General features: G+C 52.0%; 1 protein-coding gene across 7 annotated transcripts in view; it reads right to left on the bottom strand.

The window, feature by feature from the left end:
- The window catches only part of HYDIN (HYDIN axonemal central pair apparatus protein), a gene marked incomplete at its 3' end in the record, with an annotated part of 119,477 nt that overhangs the window by 37,193 nt on the left and 59,972 nt on the right, over positions 1-22,312 (bottom strand). For all 7 annotated transcript variants that reach the window (XM_084533471.1, XM_084533470.1, XM_084533472.1 and 4 more), the window contains 9 exons: positions 19,435-19,673; positions 17,367-17,622; positions 15,469-15,612; positions 13,686-13,829; positions 12,831-13,144; positions 4,242-4,434; positions 2,464-2,580; positions 1,579-1,788; positions 578-715 (listed from right to left, as the gene is read on the bottom strand). In XM_084533471.1, the coding sequence (XP_084389597.1) occupies positions 578-715; positions 1,579-1,788; positions 2,464-2,580; positions 4,242-4,434; positions 12,831-13,144; positions 13,686-13,829; positions 15,469-15,612; positions 17,367-17,622; positions 19,435-19,673 (1,755 nt within the window). The remainder of the gene's footprint in view (positions 1-577; positions 716-1,578; positions 1,789-2,463; positions 2,581-4,241; positions 4,435-12,830; positions 13,145-13,685; positions 13,830-15,468; positions 15,613-17,366; positions 17,623-19,434; positions 19,674-22,312) is intronic.

Raw genomic sequence — 22,312 nt, 5'->3', positions numbered from 1 at the left:
AAGAGCCAAGAAAGAGGAGGAGGAGGTGCTGGAGATGCACAGAGGTTAACACAGGTCTCCCATTTCTGTTGTGTGGGGGCAGGACAGCTCGTGAGGGGCAGACTGGTGCCTTCAGGCAGCTCCCCTCCCCTGGGGTCCCACAGCAGCCGGGATGGGTGTGGGACACGATGCAAAACACCAGCTTGGTGTGGTGCTGCCAGCAGCCAGGGAGGAGATTGAGCTGAGCTGGCAGCGAGGGCTCCTGCTCAGCGCATGGGAAGGAGCCTTCAGCCTCACTTGGCTGGGACAGGCAGCTCTCCTGGGGACAGGGACAAGGGGGGGACCTGCAAGGAGCCCACACCACATGGCTCCAATGCCAGCACAGGCAGAGAGCTCAGCAGCTGGGGCTGAGAGCTGCCAAGTCCTTTGTGCAGAGCCTCCTGCCCCCATAAGGGGCTCAAACAGGACTTGACCTTCCATCCCTAAGCAGCTTACAGCCCTCGCTGCTGGCTGGTTTGGTGTTTGGGTTTTCTTTTTCTCCTTTTTTCTTCTTTATAACACCTCTCCCAGGGGGCCGGGGTGCTACCCCTGCACTCACCGTGCTGGGCAGGACCAGGGGCACGCCGGGCAGAGGGCTGTCTGTGGGGGCCGTGCTGGGGCTCAGCACCTGGTACTTGAATCCCACCTTCCCACTGTTCTGCAGGGTGAGCTCGGCTTCCGTGACTTCGTTAAACAGCTGGAGATAGGACAGAAGACAGGAGCTTACCTACAATGGTAGGATGATGTTAACCTGGGGAACCTGCAGCCACAGGACCCAGGAACAGATAGATACCTGTGAGGACTCACAGGGATGCAATAGCAACCCCGTAAAGCTCAGCAACAAAGAAAGCAAGGAGGACGCAAAGTCCTCTGCACTTTAAGGCATCATCTGTCAGATGGCTGAGGCACCAAAGAGGAGGACTCCTTCCCCTAGATGCTGTTCTTGCCCCCTTGCTTTAGGGCAGGGCATGGCCAATCATCTGCTGCTCCTATCTAGTGAGCAGCCCTCAGCTAGCATGGGGAACCTGCTTTGCAAAACCCCTTCAGCCCCCAACACCCATCTCCAGTGAAATTTGCTCCTCAGGGCTTCCTCTGCTTCTCAGGTTGCTCTGCAGGAAGCAGAGCTGCTTTGGGACCAGCCAGGGCCAAAAATTCCACCAAAATCAGACGGATCTGGGCAGCTGCCCCGGTCAGCAGTGCCAAAACCCAGCGGCTGCTCTCTTGGTCATTGCCCCACCACTTAGCTGCAATATTTCATTTATTCTTGGCAAAGTGGCACGTGCATTGCAACACCTGGATGGGCACCTGCCTGCAAGCTAGCAGCAACAGCAAAAAGGGAGACCCAGCCAGGGCCAACAGCCAGAAGTATCTGAGGGGGTTTGAACTGAAAATAAGGAAAGCGAGGGATATTTGGGGAAATTCTCTCCCTCTGCACTGACTGGGAAGTTCAAGTTAACTTCCTGCCTGGTTTCTTTTGTTGCTTGATCAAGAGCATTAGAAAAGAGCATCTCCTTGGGCCTCAGCTGTTAGGAGCTTCAAGACCAGGAGCGGCTGCGGTACCTGCAGCCCACAGTCGATCTCTCTGATGTCGAAGAGGTAGCTGAGGAGCGAGGCCTCCCCGCTGAGTGCCACCTCGTAGGTCGGGCCTCCCTCCACCTCGCACAGTGCCGTGACGTGGGCGACCAGGTTGGCGTGGCCGAAGAAGGTGACGGTGACCCGCTGGCTCTCGCCGGGCTGCAGCACGCCGTACAGCGGCAGGATGTCAAAGACCTAAAGGAAGGGGAGATCAAGATCTGGAAAGCCAGGATGGATGCAGAGAAACCACCCTGTCCTTGGGCTCTGGAGAGAGGCTGGAGCTCCACGGCCTCAGCTTGGAGTGAAGGACGTGGCTGGAGGGGCCCTCAAACAGGCAAAACTCATCCTAACCTCCTCCTGCATCCACTCCACTTCCAAGGAGCGACCATGGGAAAGCCTTCTCGCACGCTTGCTATTTAATTCACTAATTAATATGGTGCATTAATGTAATGTGGGAGGTCTGGCAGAAACATTTCTCTCTGTGCCTTTAGAGGCAGCTTTTACTCCCTCTGGAGGAACGTGAGACTTGGAGGCGACTCCTCGGGGAGGACTCCAGCCCAGCAGGCGGGCCCTCATCCTTCCCATCCTCTCTTGGATTCGCACGCTGCTCTCTGGAGAGATGCCACAGCAAAACCCACCGCAGAAAACTTATTATCAATGCCCGCTTGATTAACTCCAACAGGATGAATAACCCTGCCCCAGCTGCTGTGCAGGGGAGAACCTCGGCCAGCCCTAGGACGTGTCCTGCACAGCCTTTCTGGGCTGTGATGCTGTGCTCGGGGCACGAGGCCACTCCAAGAAGCACCGGGGCCATCAGTGTGCCACGCTGGAAAGGTGGAAGGCAGGCAGGCAGGGCAGGTACCCTCTTACCTCCTCCACACCCAAGGTGAGGGGCTCGCTCTCCACAAACTCCATCAGGTCCTTGATCTCCACCTGGCTCTGAGACTCCGCAGCACTTGCCAGCTCCTCGGCAGCACATGGCAGCAGCTGGAAAATGCCCCCCGGGAGCTGCAGCAGGCTGTACCCAACGCTCGGTCATGGCAAAGACCTCGAGGGGCCTTTTGCACCCACTGCAGGCAGACCAGACACAGGCCGTGCAACACAGCACCCCCAGGTTTATTCCTGCAATTGTCATTTAGTGTTTCCCCTGCCCAGGACAGCTCCCCTTCTCCCCCTCACTCAACAGTTCAGCACCAGGCTTGTGCCCTACAAGGGAAGATCCGTGTTGGGTATCGCCTTCAGGGTGAGCCAGTGTTAGCCATCCGGTCCCCTCTGCCGCCTTCCCAACAGCAGACCATGGACTGCTCATGTTCAAACGCTGCCCAAAGATCACCCTGAGCCCCCAAACCCACAGGTTAGGGTTTCCTTGCCAAAAGTAGGAACAGCTGCAAGCAGCACGTATTAAAAACTGAAAGATAAGGACTTGGGAAGTGCTTGGGCAGAACTATCCCGCTTCAGGAGGTGCTTAGGTTTCATCTCGTGTGCTCTTCAGAGCTGAAAATCTTCACTGCGGAGTTCTTCTTGAACATCCCCACCCCGAACAAAGCAGCCGAGATGGTTTTCCATCTCACAGATGGTTCTCTGTGGTATTTAACCTCAAAAGCAGTGTCTTTCAGAAGGAGCCTCGTCCCTGGGCTTTTGACCCCTGTTTATAAATGAGGGCTTTGTAATTGCTCTTGAAGTTGAAGAATATGTGCTTCTTCCCTGACGTGAACAAGTGCTTCGTGCTGTGGTCTCAACTTCAGCAGTAGCTGCAGGAGTATTTCTGGGACATCCCCAGACCCAATTAGAGGCTCAGTCTCCACAGCAGATAAAGCACAGGGGTGGGCTGAGTTTTCTCAGTCTTCTTCTCAGGAAGAAATTGCAAGATTTACACTACCTCAATACACTTTACAAAGCATACTTTTTTCTTTTTTTTTTTTTTTTGGCCTTGTATAGTTTAGTTTTTGGTCAGTTACAGAACTTTCAGCAAACACACAACCACTGCTGCTTGCTTTAGCAGTGCAAGGCTCTGAGCACAGCTCTCTGCCCTTCTCCTTAGCCCTGAAGGAGGCAACAGTGGGATTATTTCATTTACAGCCCTGCCTAAACCTCTCCATATCCATGGCCCTTGATACAGACATGCCTCTTGGTTTCAACACCCTTTCTGTCATCCTCATGTTTTTAAAGCTAGCAAAGCTTTGCCAAGTGTGCATTCCTAACCACTCCACTTCTAAACTTATGATCTCCCTTCTCCCCAGGAAGGCCGTGCAGATACTGCCTTGATACGTTGACATGGGCAGAAGATAAAACTGCAGAACAGATCTGAGTCAACTTTGGATATTACTTGGCCACGTCCACTTGGATTTCCTTGCTTTGCCTGTGCATACATGGCATTTCCTGAACCTCTCATGCTTACTCACATCTTTTTTTTTTTATCGCCCAGGCTGCAGACCAAGGTGCCAGCTCCCACCACCACCGAGGTCAGCCTCTAAAGCAGCAAGGCTCACCAGCGAGGGCAGCAAACCAAAACCAATTCCCAAAGCCAGGAGACACCAGCCTTTGCCCACAACCCTTTGTTGTAGAAAAGCATTAATCTGCTCTGTGGCTGTCACTGCAATACCCACAGGGGGAAGCAACACAGGTGGTGGGTCTACAGGGAAATCTACCTCTGCCTCCAGCGAGTCCTCTGCATCTGCTGGCTCTTGGGCAGGGTCTTCTGCTGCTCCCATGGCCTGGGCTGACTCCTCCACACCCACGGACCTGTAGCTGCTCTCTGTGGATGTTGAGGGCTCCACCGTGGCTCCTTCCTCTTGCGGTGGTTCAGGTTGGATGAAGTATTTAGGTACCGGAGGGCTGAACCTGGAAAATAAAATGGTTGAACATGGACCTGCAGCAGGAAGGAGGAAAGCCTGTGTAAGATGGATGAGCCCACGTGGCCCCTTGGCAGGATGCTGGGGATGAGCCTGGTGGCCGTGAGCAGGTCAATGCTGATGAGTACCAAAGCACCAGCAGCAATTAGCACTGTGGGGAAGAAAGCTTTGGTCATCTTTAACCAACACACTGCAAATCCTGTGTGGTGATTCAGCTCCTGACATGCTATGGGCATTCCCCATCCAACAGTGTGATCACCCAGCAGTTTCTGAACACAAACTGCTTGAGGAATGGGTTGGGAAATGATCCAGCAAACCAGCTCAGGGGCTCATTTAAGAGATGGATTCGGGTTTATAGTTTGACCAGCGACTGTCAATATATGTATATGGTTCAAAGTTTCTAAATAATCCCAGAGGATTTAGATTATGTTCCCTGTTTTAAACCACAGTAAGCACTTGTGGCAGCTCTGCTCTGGCTTCCAACACCACACGGATGGACAGATGCTCCCCACAGACAAACCAGGCAGGTTTGAGCTGCAACCTTGGCTGCTTCATTCCTAGACAGGATCTTAGTGCCCCCCTTTAATAAATCTCTGCCTGGTGAGTATCTGGCTACTGTCTACGCCTGGTGTTTGCTCCTGGATTGGAAGCTTTCCACCACCCCTGAGAGGTCCCACCTGCCTCAGCCTTTGGGTGGACTTGGGGCCTCACCAAGACCCCGGCAGTGTCCGAAGGGCAGCACAAAGCAGGGCCGGAGGGCAGGGAAGCATTTGCTTGTCCCGCACAGCAATGCCCATCCATGACCCCACCTGCACAGAGCTCTCTCCCCGAGCTGTGGCACCCCAGTACATGTTGGGGTTTGCTGGTGGGAGCCCCTGGAAGCCCCCCAGTGCCGCACCAGTTCAACACATTGCCTCCAAAGTGCCAGCCACGATCCATCCTGGCCAGGAAATGAAACCACGTCTCGGAGCTGCTTGAGATAAATACTGCGAGTTAATAACAACTCCTGAGGAGAGGTAAAGCCCTGAGATAGAAAATCCATAATCATTTATTAAATTACCTTTAGTTCTATAGAATGGTTTGAGGCAACTTCACAGGACCGCGGTGCCTAGACAACAACAACATTTTTCACGCTAAAGCAGGAGCCCTCTGGGAGCCCGGGAGATGATGTGATTAGCGAGCCCTGCTGTGGAGAGGCACAAAGCGCAGCCAGGGACTCTTTCCAGTGGGGGAAAGCCAAAATGAATGAGAAGTGTAAGACAAGGAAGGCAGGGAGCTACACCCACCCCAGGAAGGCGAGGTGTCCACAGAAAGCTGCTGTATTTCTGCTTATTGGGATAAGGAGCCTTCCCGAAGGAGAGGCAGCTGTCTCAGGAAAGCAGAAAGAAGGGGCAGAGGGGTCGGTAACCTTCTGGCTCTGTATCTCCCACCCCATAAGCACATCCTCCACCCAGTGCTTCCAGGCTGCCCCACTGCACTGGGGGGAGAGCAGCTCAAGCCACCTATGGAACAAAGCGTGGGGATACAACAGGAGCAGAGCTAGATGGGCACCAGGGAGAGAGAAGGGCCAGGACAGCACGGTGCCCCGCTGCGAGAGGTTAGAAATAAACCTCAGCCTGCCAGGGCACAGCTTCACACTGCTTCCCACACCCTCCTCCCGAAATAGAGGAGCTAGAAGTCACACCGCTGCCGCTAACTCGATGCGAAGACGCAGGCGGGGTGGCGTGAGCCCGCCGGCTCAGGCTGTGCAAGAGCTGTGAGCATCGGGACAGGCACCCCAAAACTGCACTTCCCCAGAGCCACGGGTGGACGCGAGCGAGCCCCCTCTTTCAGGAGGGCTCAGTTGCAGAGTTCTGCTCCTCCTCACTGCACTGGAGCAGCAAGAGAGGAAACTAAAACCGTGAAGAGTATTTCTTTGCTGGGATAAATTCATTTTCTCAGCTGTTTACAGAGCCTATTGAAATTCAGACAAGGTGAGACAGAAGAGAGCAGCAGCACTGCCACGAGATGTGATGTCTCCAGCTCCTGTTCTGCGTGTGCAGGGCTCGGCGTGCATCAGGATGCAGCAAGCGGTCCAGGGATGTCCCACTGTGACCGAGTTTTAATTAACTTACAGTTAATATGTGGTATTAGCAGACGCTTTACTTCTTTGAGTCAAGAAGGTCACCTTTGAGAGGTGAGGGAGAATTTTGATGTGTATTTTTTTCTATATATATATTTTTTGAGGGATTCTGTTCCCACAGAGCAGCATGCCACATTCCCGTGGCCACAACCAAAGCTCCCCAGCACCTTTCAGAGGGAACCAAGGGATTTGATTTGTGGGCACACTGAGAGTCCTCATCTCCTGCTGAGAAAGATTTGGTGCACGTGAAAACACCCAAAACCTCAACTGACCCATCACTTCCCACGAGAAAAAGGGCAGAGGGTCTTGAAAGCTCCTTCTGCCCTAGCTTCTGCCTCTCTCCATGCATTTGTGCAGGATCTTGCCAGGCTTGCAGGCTGCAGGCACGATTGCTCCTCAGCCCCCTCAGTCCTACCCCCACCATGTTGAGCCTGGGCAGTGCCAGGCATCAGTGCCAGCAGCAGGTCTTGCCCTGCTTGGGCATGGGGAGAAAGGGAAGAGGTCTTTTGGGGAGGTCACCCTATGCAGCAGCACTTTCCTCTCTCTGCACACCCCCGATAAGTTATAACCCTGGAAGAAGTCTCCCACTGACCTTACCGGAGTTATTGGGACCTGCTCTGATTTTATAAAACATTTGCAAAACATCTCCCATCGAGTCCTCTCCTTCCTCCTGCTTTGCCGTGTGATTGATAAACATCAGGTGAGGCGGTAGGAAGCTCCCGAGTCTCCATCAGACAGAAACGCTTCTCAATCAGACCCTGGCCAAAGGTCTCTCTGAACAAATCAGGAGCTCTAATGATAAACATGATTTGTACTCTTGGTTCAAAATTAAACAAGCCACGCCAGCCATAATTTGGAGGTGCTGTTTAGAGTAATCAGCAACGACTACAATCTTCCCAGCTACTTCAAAACGTAGCTCTGCAGGCAGAGAGGTGGCCACAGTGTCTCCTGCAGCTGATCGCATGGGGGATGTGGAGCTTCACCCTTTTGAGATGCCTTCATGAGGTGTGAGCCTAGCAAACAACAAAAGATGGGGCTGCAATTGCTAAAGGTATTAGGAAATAGGGAGCCAAGGAAGGCTGAGCACAACCTGTTGAGAACAGCAAGCTGGGCCCAAGAGAGCTTACAGAAGGTTCCCAGCCATGAATAAAGAGATTTCTCCATTTATCCTCTCTGCAGGGTGAGGACTGCAGAAGACCGAAGCTGGATCTCCACCACTTTGTGAAAGGGATGAACAAAACAGGGCCTGAAGCACGTCCTGAAGTCCTCAGCTGGAAGGAAACATCTCTGCTCATCTCAGCCTCTCCGGCTGAGCCCCACCAGCCCACGCTGACGCAGGCTGCCCCATGCAGCACATCCCAACCCCGCGTGCCTTCCCGATGGGGTTCTGCAGCTGGTCGCAGAGGGAGAGGCAGGAGGAGGTAGAGGAGCAACAGCTAAGAACGCAGATGAAAAAACAAACCTAAGAAAGCTCCCATTTGTTTAATATCCTTCCTGGGGCAGCATCCCAAAATAAGCCACTCGCCAGAGCTCCACCCTGCTGAGGACGCTGGCACTGCCATCCATCCCCTGTCCAGAAGGAGCCGGGCTCATCACGCCAGCACACATTACAGACAGATTTATGGCTGTGCAGGGTTTTTACCATCATTTATGTGGGCTGTGCAAATGGCTAGTTAGCATCATCGCCGCATTATTGTTAAAGGTCACGGCACAACATAATTACCCGTTTTACCAAGGGTGAGGCAGATGCACTCGCAGGAAATGTGCTCACGGCTGAGCAGCCTGGCCTCGTTTGGGATGGGACCAGGGACAGCCCTATGGGGTGGCCTGGTCCAGGAGGCATCAGGGACACCTCAGGACAGGTAAGGAGTGATGGAGGCAGGCAAGGGAGAGGTGCCAGGTGCCATCAAAGAGGAAGGAGGACTCTAGGGTGAAGCCAAGAGGTGCCCATGAGTGGGAAAAGCTGACCAGGGTGAAGAGTGGATGGGGATGGATGAGGTGAGGATAAAGATATTATTATAGGGACTGAAGTGAGGAGCTGCTGCTCTGCCACCCCAATCAGTCCTTTAATGGGTCCTGCTAGGCTGGTGAGTGTACCCAGGAGCTGTTCAACACCTTGCCCAGCCAGGCAATGGGATGAGTTGTGTTAAATGGGAGAAGCCAGGGAAATCAGTGGGTGAGAAGGAGAGGGATGACCCAGCACCCACAAGCTTTGTACCTGGGGTGAGCCAACACTTCCCCTGAGTAAGGAAGAGCCCCTGCAAACCACGCTCTCAGCTGGAAAGGTTTCATACCGAGGAGAAGAAAGGCTCTCCCCAGGGAGGACTGAGTTTGGTGGGTTCAAAAACCACATGGCATACAGGGTGGCCCAGAAGGACCCTCAGGGTGTCTGGCACCCCAGGAGCTCCTGCCTCCCTCTGTGCAAAGGATCTGGCCAAGAATAAACACATCCTTCCTGAGCACCACGCAGCCTCTTCGCTCTGCAGGACCATCTCCATCACCCCTGTGTTAGGAAGGAATCACAAAAAACACCCCCAGGCAGATTCACACCCCCAGGCATGCAAAGATTTGATACCAAGATTGAAATTTGGCTTGAGCACCTTCTCCTAAAAGCTTAAAGATTCCTCAGCCACGCTGTGAAGACAGGACTGAGACAGGGACACACCAGAATGAGCATGATACTGGAAACAGCACTCTCAGAGCAATGAGCCAGTGGGTTCGAAAGAGTTTTCCCTTGAAAGCTGCTGGATGCAGAGAATGTGGAAAGTAGAAAGAGAGAGAAAGGGGAGAAACAGCTGTAGAAATTAAGAGAAATGAGGTCTGGACAATCATGTCAGCTTACTTGCCGTTGGCACGCAGAGTGGCAGCAGGGTGGCAGGGGCTCCCCAGGCTGCTCGCAGCACATTGCCAGCAGAACAAGAGGGCTATGGGACAAGCAGTGTCCTTGGTGATACCAAAACCCCAAACGTGCTGCTCCAAGGGGCTTGAAAATTTAGCGAGACACAGCACAGCCCGTGATAGCACTTTTTCAGAGGGTAGGTGCTCCTGTGGCTCATCTGAGACTCCTGAGCACTGGGGCACAGTGGACGCGTGCGGTTCAGATGTATATTCTTGCTGCTCCTGTTGCTACCTCTCTCCTCCGGTGGCTGACAGAGCACCGCTGTCAGATTTTTGCCTGGCACTGTTTTTCATTGTCTGTGTTTTCTATTTCTTCCTTATTATAAAAACAACAAAACAAAAACCCCATCAAGTATAACAAAGAATTGTTTTTGTCAGGACCGAGGCAGGAATCTGGCTGGCAGGGCCCCTGCGGTGCAGCCTGCCAGGGGACACGGAGGGAGGGCAGAGGAACAAGGAATTATTAATGCCACAGAAGAACTGCTTGGGAGGAGAAAGACTCCTTGTTTGTTCAAAACAAATTGGCAGAGAAAACCCTGGATGGAAAGGAAAGGCAGGCATTTTAGACGTGTTTAGCTCACCAAACCCTATCCACAAAAGATCTACCGGCCACTCATTGTGCTGGATGCACAGCCAAGAAGTTGCTGCTCTGCAGAGACATCGGGTCGATGCACGGAGCGGGTCTGACACGTGCCACGAGGTGCAGAGCTTCGGGCTGATCCTCCCCGGCACACGGAGCTGACAGGGTGCTAGCTGCATCCTGTGTGTCCCGTGAAGGAAATGGGGACAGGGACAAAGGGGTCCTGCAGGAACAGCAGCGCTCAGGAGGAGCCCTGCCTTGTTGTTTAGTAATGAAACTCTAGAGAACAGCATAGCTTGGGGCTAAGCCTTTGGCAGCAGCAGGAAGGGGGCTCTGGTTATTCACAGGGGGCTCTGGTTATTTGGGAAGAAAAGCCTTGTACAACTTTTGGATGTAATGTCTTCCTTTTGATGGGAATCCCGAACACAGCTGAAGGGCTGGATATTTCCCTTAGAGCGGGGGACAAGTTGGTCTTCAGGCAAGAAACCCTAAAGGTAAGAACGATGTTGCTTGAACGTGGCTCCAGAGCTACATATCCCGGCTGGCTCACTGAAGTTTCCTTCCGAGGCAGCAGAAAACTCCTTGGTGCAAAGCCTTAACTCAGCTTTGAGTTATCAGAGGTCCAAGGGGAAGGGAGAGACTGTTCCCAGCCTGCCTCTGCCCACGTAGGTCTAGGAGAGGAGTAACCACAAGGGGCTGATGGCTCAGCACTGCTGGGGAAGGGGCACGGCTGGCGTGGTTTGGGCACGTCCGAGCACACAGCCAGGCTTGGGCTGTCGTGTGGTGGCTCTGCTCAACATTTTTCTCTCCTGGCCAAAATAAATGTGTGTGTCTGATTGATGCTGGGAGCCTCTGATGACGGCCTCCAGCCAGGTTAGATGTGTGGATGGCTCAATTCAATCGATCTCACTTTTGTGGGACCTGATGCTTGATTCTCTCCGTGTCAGGCTGAGTTAGTTTGATCTGATAATTTAGAATACCAACAGTGCTTAATGGGGACCAGAAATAATATCTGACATGCTGCCCTTCTGCTGGGCTCTTAATGAGCAATTTGAGGTGTTAATAGCTTGGAGACTGTCTTCATTTCCAGCCCTGCCACGGAGCATCACATGGTGTCTGCCGAGGGACCCGGGGAGAGTACATTACTGCTTAATTAGCATGCAGAGCAGAAAAGGGAGCTGTCCTAATGTCCACGTCGCTAACGAGCCAGCAAAGGGGCTATGCCAAAGACCACTGGGCAAAGTCTGCTGTCCTGCCAGATACTGAGGACCCCCAGCTGCTACCCAGCCAGCAGGGCTGGGCGCCTTAGAAGCCTCTGGAAGAATGAGCACCTGCAGGTTTGGGTCCAGCAAAGCCAATTTAGGCGGAGGCGCAGTGATTAAAAACCGAAAACTGATTCAGCATTCACATTTCCAAAAACTCAAAGAGGTTCCAAAAAAATAACAGTAAAGATAAACAGGCAACCGGCCAACAAGTGGCCCCAGAGGAAATTAATTCCACACAGGCTTTGCAGTAATGTGCTTATTTCTCTGTTATTATAAAATATAAGCATTGTTCTGTCATCAAAATTAGATTCTCCCTTTAGCTGGTAATTAAACCGTAATCTAATTTACCAGGAGATGACAGAGGCCTCCAAGCAGAGACTGCAGCCCCGCTCCCCTCCTGCGTGCCCACCTCTCTTTGCAGACTTTTCTCTGCACGACTGGAAACCTGCAGGGTCTGCTCCTGGAGTGCATCAAGAAGGGGCCCCTGTAGGTGCTCTGTGGCCTGCTAAGACCCACCTGTGATGGGGTACCCCAGTGCCAGGTCTTCTTCCCCGAGCCCTCTGCATAGCTCTCGCTGATTTCCAGCCCCCAGCAGGTCTTCTCCTCTGAGCCAGACCCCAGTTCCCCAAACACGACTGCTCACTGATGGTGTATATTATTTGGAATAGCAGCACTTCAACACACAGTGGTTAACCTTGCTAAGTTTCCTAGGGCATTATGGCAAAACCATTTGCTATTGTAATTAAAACCATCCACTTTTGTACTACGTAGAGAGGCCACAGTGGGAAGAACGGCTAAAAACGTGCTCCAGTGTGACTGCAAGATTGCTGCTGGGCTTGGCAGCCGCAGCCCAGCACTGGATAGCCCTGCTCCCCGGGGGTGATCAGGAGAGAGCTCCCACCAACCTCTGCAGCTGCACCTAAAGCCCCAGCAGAACCTGTTGTTTTGCTGTAAAACAGCCCCAAAGAGCTGTTTTGTGAATGGAATTTAATAGATCAAAACACACTTTACTGAGATGGTGCTTGCCTCAGAGGAGGGCTGGAGGAACCTTTCTTTCCCCAGCAGAACCAGTACGGGGGCTGTAGCAAAGCAGCAGCAAGAGGCTGGGGCAGCAGCACACTGCTGTGGTGACTGTGCCTGTGTGGGCTTGTAGGGCAAGACAACAACAAATAGGGTTGGCAGGGAGGGAAGAGAGGTCATGGTATACATCCACGATGTATATCCAAGTGCCTGAGCCAATGTGTGACTTTATAGCTTCAGAGATAAGAAAGTGAGATTCTATGGGCTATGCTTGAGGTGTTTTATGGCTGGAGAACTTTCTGTCCTTCCCAGCTTGAAACTGGCAGAGGTCACCTCTTGCCTGAGCATCCACCCTGACCACAGCTGGCAGGTGTTATTTCCAGATGGGAGAATTGAAAGCAATTTGTCAGCTCCCAGGCAAACAGCCTCGGGCTTTGCAGAGCACAGACAGGCCCCCAGGAAGGAGAAGAGCTTCGAGGAGAGGGCAAAGTGGCACTTACCTCATCTGGCTCGTGTGGCTGCCCGTCAGGAAGGCCCAGCGGTACCGCACCAGAAGCGGGCTGCAGTTGGACATCTCGATGTAACGCACGTCTTCGGTGTCGTTCAAGATGCAGCCGAAGTCCAGGGCCATGGTCTGGATGTGGAGGTTTGGGAAGTAGACCTCTCCCCGAACAGTAACCTGATCCTCCTGGGGGTGCTCGAGAAACTGTATTTTCAGAGCCTTCTCTGCTATGCGGATATTCAGGTCCTCTTTGTATGCAGGGTCAAATCTGATGGAGAGGTGAAGTTCCTCCCCTACCCCCAGCTTCATCGGCTGCAAGGAGATGAAGAGATACTAATCAACAGTGTGATGAAGTTCATAAAGTTCCAAAGTCTGACGGCATGAAGCAGGCACCGGCACGATGCCCTACGTGTGATGCCAGCATGAGCTCCCTCTTTATCTTCACAGCATCTCTGACCACACACACCACACTCATCTGAGACCATCTCAGGCTTACGTTTCTGCTCTCTGTGTCAATATGAGGGTAATAAGCATCAGTCTACTGAATTCTGGGCCTGCAAAGGCTGTATGCTAGAAGCACAACCACACCAGCACTCTGCCAGCCCTCCAGCCCTGACTCTTGAAGAACTTTACCCTCACACTCAGCCCACGCACACTGGCACCGCAGCCTCAGGCTCACAGCAGAGAGGGAAAACACACATTTATTTACGAGAACAAATGTTTCATGCTCTGAAAACTCATTTCCTTCAGCAGCTCATTTCACATCTACTCTAGTTCAGGCCTGACCACTGCTGGCTCTCAGGAATGAGCTTCTCTACCAGAGGACCGCTGCCATCAGGCCCTCGCTCCTCACCTGAACACCCGCCAAGAGGGGCTGCTGCTCTGCATCGCAGATCAGGAAGGGATGGTCCAAGAGCAAGATGAAGCTGAGCGGCAGGGAGGAGATGTTTTTTAAATGAAGAGGCTTGTACTGCAGAGTCAGGACATCACTGGGTTGCTACAGGAGACAACAAATGGGAGAAAACTGAAGGCCACAGACCTCCTTCCCTTTCTGTTGCGTTTCACATTTTTCAACCCCCAAAATGCATACAGCTCTACTTGCTGTTCATAAGAAAAGTTTGCCACTTTTCACTTTGAGAAAACCCTTCTAGAAGGCTTTTCTCAAAGAACCTTGAATGCTTTTCATGTTTAGAAGCTATGGGATCCCCTGGGGGACTGGGAGACATCATTGCCTCACGTACAGAGAAGGGAACAGGACCCTGGGGAGGCAGATGTATCAACAAGGTCAAAACAAAAACCCAATTCAGGTTGTTCCTCTCCAGTTTTGCATCCTCCCTTGTGCCAAAAGGCAGAAGATGCATTTCCACTCACATACAGTAATTTCTTACAACCTTCTTGGCTCAATTAGCCTCTTAGAAAAGAGTGAGGTTCATCAGAGGAGAACAGCAAGCGGGATTTAACTTGGACTGGAGAGACTGCAGCACCCTAAGGTTAAGTTTAAACATCTGCTTGCACATACAGGTGGTGAGAAGCCTCGTCAGTTGGGTTGCAGCATGCCTTCTGTTGCCCCTGTTAGGGACAAGCTGCCTGTAGCTTTAAAGCAGAGCTCCAGCCTAAGCCATTTCTTCCTGTTAATGCATTTCCCTGGGCTTCCTGCATGGTTTAGACAAACTAGGGAGTGTTTGGGAAACAAGTTCTACATGCATTGATACCAAACATCTGCAGTGTCATAGCACGCGATAAATGGGAGCGCATGGCAACAAGCACAGCGCAGGCAGGCAGCAGGGAGGACCAGAAAGCTTCCCGTTAAATCCGAGCGGCTCCACTCTGGGAGCCAGGCAGAACTGAAAACACAGAAGCTAAATAATGAAGTGTTTTCTTTTTCAGACACCTTGGGGGAGAGGGAAAGATGATGCAGAAGGCAGGATCCAGAGACTAAAGGGCAGCTGCTCTGCCCTCATCACTGCAGCTGAAGGATGTCTGCAGGTCCTTTGAACAAGGTGAGGATGGGGAAATGCAAAGAGCTAGCATCCCTACCAACAGCTGAGAAGGCAGAAGGGAGATGAGACCGTGAGTTTTTCCTCATCAGCCTGAGCTGTTGACAGGAGTCTCGGTTTTCTCAACTTCCCCGCAGGATCAATGCTCAGGGTGCCTTGGAGGACCTTCAGAACCCTCCCTTTACAATGAATTCAGACACTGGTATCCCTCTAGAAGAGCCCATGAGAGAGCCTCTGTGGAGAAGCCACAATCCCAGTTGTACACGGGTGAGGAAATGAAGGTCTTGTTTCTAAAACCACCCTCCACAACTCTACAAAGAACCCCACGAGGGGCGAGGAGGGACAGAGCATCACACCGCTGCAGGGCTCTGCCCTCCACAACCCGCACACCACCTGTGCTGCTGTCATAGTCCCAACGACTCACTTTGTGCCCTAGAGAGCCTGTCCTGACCCTAGGGGAACTGAAGTAACGATCTTGGTGTTAACAGCAAAAGCTTGGTCCTATTCTAATCAATAGTAAGAGCCCTGTGGGCTTGGAGGTGTTTACCTTCTCCTGGGTGTGTGCGTGCTTGGACTTAACAAGTGACTTTCAGCCATCAGCTGCACCGCTAAACACCAGGACGCAATCCAGAGACTTACCTTCTCCACCCGGAAAGTGATTTCTCTGGAGGAGAACTGCAGTACGGGAGCCACGAACTCGCATGTGACGTCCACCTGCATTATTTGTGCCTTCCCTGCCTTGCTGCCTATGATGGCGTGGCACAGCAGCCGCTCCGTCACCACCTGCACACGAGAGTCACGCATCACCGGTGGGCACGAGAAGGGCACTGCGTTTGTCAGCCACCCGGCCACGGGCATGAAGGATTTGATAGCCTGGGGACACACCTTGCCATGGGACCTTGGCCATGTTACTGCCATACAGACGCAGTTGGTCTCCTCAATAGCTCCCCCTGCTCTTTATGCTGTGTCCTCTTTATTCAGCACACAAGCTTCCATAATGCCACACCCCCAACATCCACAAAATGCACTTGAAGTCCATGTGCTGTCTGCAGTCATGGTAATTAACACCCCAAATGATCATCGCTTTGATGTGCCTCATTGCTAAGCATAACCCTTACAACAAGCTGTAGGGTGACATTACAAAAATAACTGTATTAAGGGAAACAGGGGATAAGAGGACCCAATGCCACCAAACATTCCCTCCGAAGCTTAGTGGAAAGGATGCACAGGAAAAAACCCCAGTGGCTGTCCTGCCTTCAGGTGAAGAGGGGATCACGTTCCTAGGAATGCACTCTGTCTCCCAAGTCTGATTTTAAAAGAAATAACCCCAGGAATGAGATGTCTCATGCCTTGGGTGGAAGCCCTCTGCCCAAATGAAATGCTCTTAAATTCTGGTTTCTATTGGTATCAACTTTCTCAAATCTCCCCTCTGCCCAACTTTTCAACCTCCTGGCCCAACTTCTGTTGGAGCCAGCAGCCTCCAGAGGAGCTGCCTAACACAAGTTGCTCGGCTTCTGGCCCACCTGAAGAGCACCAAGCTCTCCAGGCACAAGGAAGGAGACAGCCCCCTCCCAGGGGCTTGGTGTCAGCCCCAGGTAGCCCCAGCTGAGCTCACAGATCCCCTTCCAGCTTTCCAAGCAGGACATCCCCTCCACTACCCCAGTCTTTTTATTTCCTTTCTGTTACCTTTTCCATCTCCCCAGAAAAACCCTTGGAGCTCCAAACTGCATAGGGACATACCAGGAGAGTCCCATCAGTCAGCTGAGTGAATTACCCAGTCTTCCTCCCCCTGCCACAGAGGCAACTCTCTGAAACACTTTTCAGAGCTGGTATCGGGCGGGACATGCAGTGATCCCATTGAAACATTCCCCTCCAAGCTGTGACCCAAGGGTGCACAGCCTCACTGCAAGACCTGGCTGCCCTGGGGGCACTGGGACCAGCTGGTATGGAAATATTGACACAAGCCCAAGCAGTCAATTCTAACGATCTCTGGGAACAGTTTCCCATGTGGAGAAAGTCCCTGTGTGATCATTACAGCTGATGCACTGTATTCATTTTTCTCCTCCAGGACTCGGTGCTAGGTAAGCCCTCTGCCTGTATATATGTAGAAAGGAAAAATGATGCTGCTCCCAGACACTCCCTCCCTCCACAGGTGTTTTGGATGCTTTTCCCAGACATATTACTTTTTTTTTTTTCCTTTAATTTACTTTCTGCCTGCATTCCTAGTTTCTGAGAGCCTAACTCTTTTCTCTACCCTTCCTTTCTGTCCCAGTACGCGACACCTTATAACCTGTCATCTGCCCACCGAAGCAGCACTTTCTTCAGCCCATATTTTGGTATCAGCAAGATGGGTTTATGGTAGCTATAGAAACAAGAAAAGCCTTAGCAACTGATGGTGGCCAGCAAGGAAATCAACTGGTGCTGCCATGGTAACTTGTGAAGTTAAAACAGTTCTTAAAAGCAATTGCTCATTTTCTCAGGCAAGTATCTGAAGACGACCCTGTAGGTGCGACCTGGTGGAAAGGGCTCGACCTCACCTTTGGAGTGCTGGAGGAGCCTTCCAGCATCATCTCCATGGTCCTGCCTGGCATCAGCTCCATCCTCAGCGGTCGAAGCTTGAACACGGGAGATGCAGGCTGGGACCTCTGGGAGGAGTTTTTGCCCTTGGTGTTACCAACAGCAGGGAGACGATCATGCTGGCGAAACGGGGCAAAGCCTTCTGTTGTCCAGTAGAGCTGATGGGTTCGCCTTCCCTTGTTTGTTATCTTGAAGTGGTAACAGCAAGGACTCAAGCTGGAAGAGAAGAAAGGGTGGGAAGTGTAAAAAACAAACAAACAAACAAAAAAAAACAACTGAGATTTCCCAGTGGTCACCCAGCACCAGTACCCCAGTGCCATTCCATTAACTGCACCTTCAGCAGTAAAGCCACCTCTGAGAAGGCCGACCTTGCTCAAAGCTACAGCAGAAGCCAAATCTTACTTGCCCCCAAGTTTATCAGCATCCAGCAGCTGGTCTGTTTGCAAGGAACAGCTTCGCAAGGAACATCTTGGCCACTGGGGAGATGCTGGGGGCAAGCTGGCAGGCTGCCCTGTGGTCAGAGCATCACCAGCCTTTTGCGCTTGACGCTTGGAATAATTTCCCCAGGTGCTTCCATGCTTAGGGAGCAGCCAACCCTCGCTGCCCACAGCGCATCACCATCCTGTGCCTGAACAGCATGGCTGGTGCTGTGCTTCAGGAAGATAAACGCACGGTGGGGACACTGGATCGATGGAAGTTTCCCCAGTATGAACACAGCAGCAAGACCAGCTCTGGCTGCTGAAGTAGCTGAGCGACACCAGGGGATGACTAAGTGGAGCTAGATATAAGACAAAATGAATGTTCAATGGAAATTCATTCCTTCACGTGAGAAAACACTAACTGCAGGCTAGGTTGGAGTAATTATTCTACCCTCCATAAATCTCAGCCTGGCCAGGAAATGAACGGTTCCTGGAACGCTAACCATCTTTGAGAGGTACAGAACGTGCAGCTTACAAAACACGCATCTGCACTAAGCAGCTAAACACAAATGCAGAAGTGACGGCGTAGCACAAACTCGCCTTTGGTACAGACTGCTAGGAAGTGTTTGGTGCACAAGAACTCTGCATGAGACATTTTATCTGGTGGACAGCTAGAAAGGAAAACTTGGAGCTGTCCGAGGTGGCTCTGGGGAATCCCAGCTCAGCCAGATGCTGGGCCCCACAGCCCAAGAGGTGCCCACCACAAGGTAGGTGAGGAGCACGGGGGAAGACCTGCATTCCGCCCCTGCTGGCAGATGCTGATTCCTTCCTTCGAGCTAAGCTCTCCCCATTAGCTCTTGATTTATCCTGCCCAGCCAGAGCAGACGTTTGCTCCTTTCGCTTCCAAAGCCAGTCAGGAAAGGGTCCGCCATGCCCAGGGGACATGCCTCTCCCCAGCCTTCAGCCTGTGCCTCGGGCTGCTGCCACTTTGATGGAGGAGACAGAAAAAAAAAAAGAAAAAAAAGGCAACAACAACAAAAACAAACAAACAAAAACACGAGGCAGGAGAAACGAGGAAAGAGTACGTCTAATAACAAGAAGCCCGGAGGGGAAGCAGGAGAAGACAAGGGAGTTGGGGGATGATTGAGGGCAACGACAAATTCTGTTGCTCCTCCAGCGCTCCTGGGCAGAGGGGAAATAAAACAGTGTCATTAATTTCGTCAAGGAGCTGCTAACAAGCTACCGCCAGGTTTTCCGCTGCTGTGAAACGATGCTCCACAGCGAGCGGAAAAGCAAGCAACGCTATTGCAAAGGGAAACATGTTTATACTGGTAACGGGGCATTTTTCAGCCAGAGGCTTCTGGGATCTGCTGGTTTGCTCCACATCTTAAGCGAGGAAATAAACGCGTTATAACTCAGGGCAATTCACTGACAATACAGCAACTGGTTTCCTGGCAGTGGCTTTTGATAGTGAGTGCTTAATGCCCTTCGAATGGCCATAAAGCGTTTCCACAGGGATTTCTGCACCTCCTATGGCAATAAAATGGTGGCTGGGCCCCGAGCAGGGTGGGAGGCTCGGCCTGAAGGCCCGGCCCTGCCCAGCCCTTACCTGAAGTGTGGCCCCAGGGTGAGCGCTGGTGCGAAGGGTTTGTCGGTGACGATGGTGGTGCCAGTGCCCACTGCCTGGACGGGGATCACGTAGGTGTTGCTGTTCTCTATGCAGAGCTTCACCTTGTCCTTGAATTTCTCGGTGTCGTCCAGGTTGGCGATGACGGCCATGGACACCTCAGTCCCAGCGGGGATCTCGCCTCGACTGGGTTCAATCCTCCAGCGCGAGCCCTTGCCCACCTGTGAGAGAAACAAGTGCCAAATTATGGTAAAAGCTGTGGAGCCTTGTAGAGTGCAGGCAGAGGGAGGACTAAAAGATACGAGGGTAAAAAGCACGGAGGTTTAATTTCACTAAATCTAACCTATGGGGTCTGGAAACAGCAAGTATGCAGGAGCTTATTCTACCTGTCTGGTAGCAGACTCTCTTCACTGACCCAATTTTGCCCAACCCAAGGGATTTTCATTTTCCTCCAGTCTCTCTTTTGGAGAGCACACCCAGGAAGCTACTTTATTTCTCCCGGCTTCATGGCTCCAGTGGCTGAGTTTCCACAGAGACACGAGGACAGGGGAAGCCAGAACTGCCCAAATCCCCTGCCAGCTGGGAGCCCGAAGAAGAACTCCATAAAACCTGCTGACCAAGGCCCCGACACCAAAGCCTTCTTCCCTAAAAGCTGGGAAATGTGTCTCAACAGCACCCAAAGGACTGAAGCACCCAGATCCCACTAACTCAGCTGCAGCAAGGTGCCCCGGTGACAAAAATTCAGCTGTAACTGTTTGTAGTAGGTCAATAAAGAAATATGTGGAAAGAAAATTGCAAACATGTGCCTTGTGAGCATAGCCACAGCTTCCCAAGCATTCACCTCTGGCTTCTCATAGACCTTCCTCTGTGGATGGGGCAGTAGGGGTGCTGGACCCCAGCCCATCTAAAACCACATTCACAGGGAAGAAGCTAGCAGCAGACGAGAAACACATACAGTGCCCCCTGGCCAGCACCAAACGTTCTGGGATGTGCACATGCTGCTTCAAAACAGACGTTGTGGTGTTAATGGTACATATTCCGTGGTCTGGTGCCATGTTTGGGATGACTGGCACTAACTGCTCACCCAAAAGGCTGCAGTATTGTGTAAGAGAAGAGGTTTTTTTATTATTATTGTTGTATTTTTAAATGAGAAGCAAGGATGTGCTCATACACCTGACAATCAAGCAACTCCTGATTGGAGTGAGGTCAGCCTGAGTTTCATCAGGTTGGTGGCACTGAACTCCAGCAGGAAAACAACATCAGAAAACCAAGTGGTGCTTCAAAGTCACAGAAAACATTTTAAACAGCCCCAGAAGACCTCTGCTAATGATGAGGGTAAGACTAGCTGGAGGCCAGGGAAGCAGTAACTTGCTGGGCACCCAGGGTCCCAGCAGGGTCTGCGGGTGCCCCAACTACGCTGCACCTTGCATGGAGAGCAGGTCAGGTCTGCCCAGGAGGGCCCAGGGCGGAGCGTGCCAAAGGCAGTGAGTTATTCCAGGCACTGGCAAATTTAATAAACCCAGCTCCATTTAATTTGTTATCTGGAGCTGCAAGAGAAAGTCTTAAAAAAAAAAAAAGAGAGAGAGAGAGAGAGAATGGCATGGGGGAAGGTCGTCAGCACAGTCACTGAGGCCCTGCTTCTCCATGGAGGGCAGGGCAAGCAGTTACCCAACACTATTTATTTGTACTCCTGCTCCTTCCCTTTCATTATTATCCACAATTTATTCTCTGAGGTCTGGGACCTGCTGATCCATTGAGGAATAACTTATATACCCCCTGAGGTTTCCTTGGCCTTGGATGCAGAGAAGCAGTGCTGGAAAACCACTCTCCTGCAGGGAGGTTAGCTAGCTTGGAAGATGACAAACATACATGTAGTAAAACCCGTCCACAGAGCTCAGCCTGCTTGCCCAGAGACACTATGGTCACCAGGAAACCCCACCAAAAACTCAGCCCTGAATTCATTTCCATCTCAGAGGCTCCTTATCCCAGGCAGTGATAACAATTAGCCCAGGCTGGTGGACAAGAGAAGACGGACCTCAGGTGGGTTGGATCCCACCAACCCTCTCCTCTTGTCCTTGTGTGGTTGGTCACCAGCCTTGGAGGGATCCACCACGCTGCAATCAGCCAGAGAACACGTTCGTAGCACGCCAGTGGGTGTTAGCTTTTCCTTGACATTAACGTATAGCTTTTCCTCTGATTCATGCTGACATAGGGTAGCTCGCTTGAAAAGGAGACCTGATAGCTCTGCTCCAGAGGTGAATCTGCAAGTCTGCTATCTGACAAAGCTAATTCATCAAAGCTTGGCAACCAGCCGGGCAGTAAATTGGGCCCAAGAAACTATCACTGAGGAATAATGATAGGCCGGCTGGAGGGAGCCAGACTCGGAATTTCCCAGGGTGACCCGGCACAGACCCACCGTGCCCTGGCAGCCCAGCAGCTGACTCCGCAGGAGGATTCGTGGTGTCCCCATTCCCTCGGTTACACTTGGCGTGGGTCCGAGAGGCAGCACAGAGCATTGCTGGCCAGGAGCCTGCCAGGCCCAAAAGACTCAGCCGGGCCAGCCTCACGCAGGTTTTTGGTGCTGACCACGCTGGTCAGGGCTGTCCCCGAGACCAGAAATCTCTTGGAGCTCGGGGCAAGCGGTGCCACATAGTCCAACTATAAAAAAAAAAAAGCCACTCTGGAGACTAAGACCTGACTTCTGATAGCATTCCTGGTTCCTGCTTACCCCTGAATGCTCTGGAAAATGATGCAATTGCTGTAAGGCACTGAATAGACAAAGGCAGTGGCTATTTTTGTCCCTGTGGGAGCTTGCGTTATCAGACAGCAGAGTCCCTGAGTGCTAGACAAGGGCTGGGAT

This window comes from Aythya ferina (genome assembly GCF_964211825.1).
Source record: "Aythya ferina genome assembly, chromosome: 12".
NCBI classification, from domain to species: Eukaryota; Metazoa; Chordata; class Aves; order Anseriformes; family Anatidae; genus Aythya; species Aythya ferina.
Note: the sequence above shows the minus strand (reverse complement) of the source record. Positions and strands in the feature narration are given on the sequence as shown.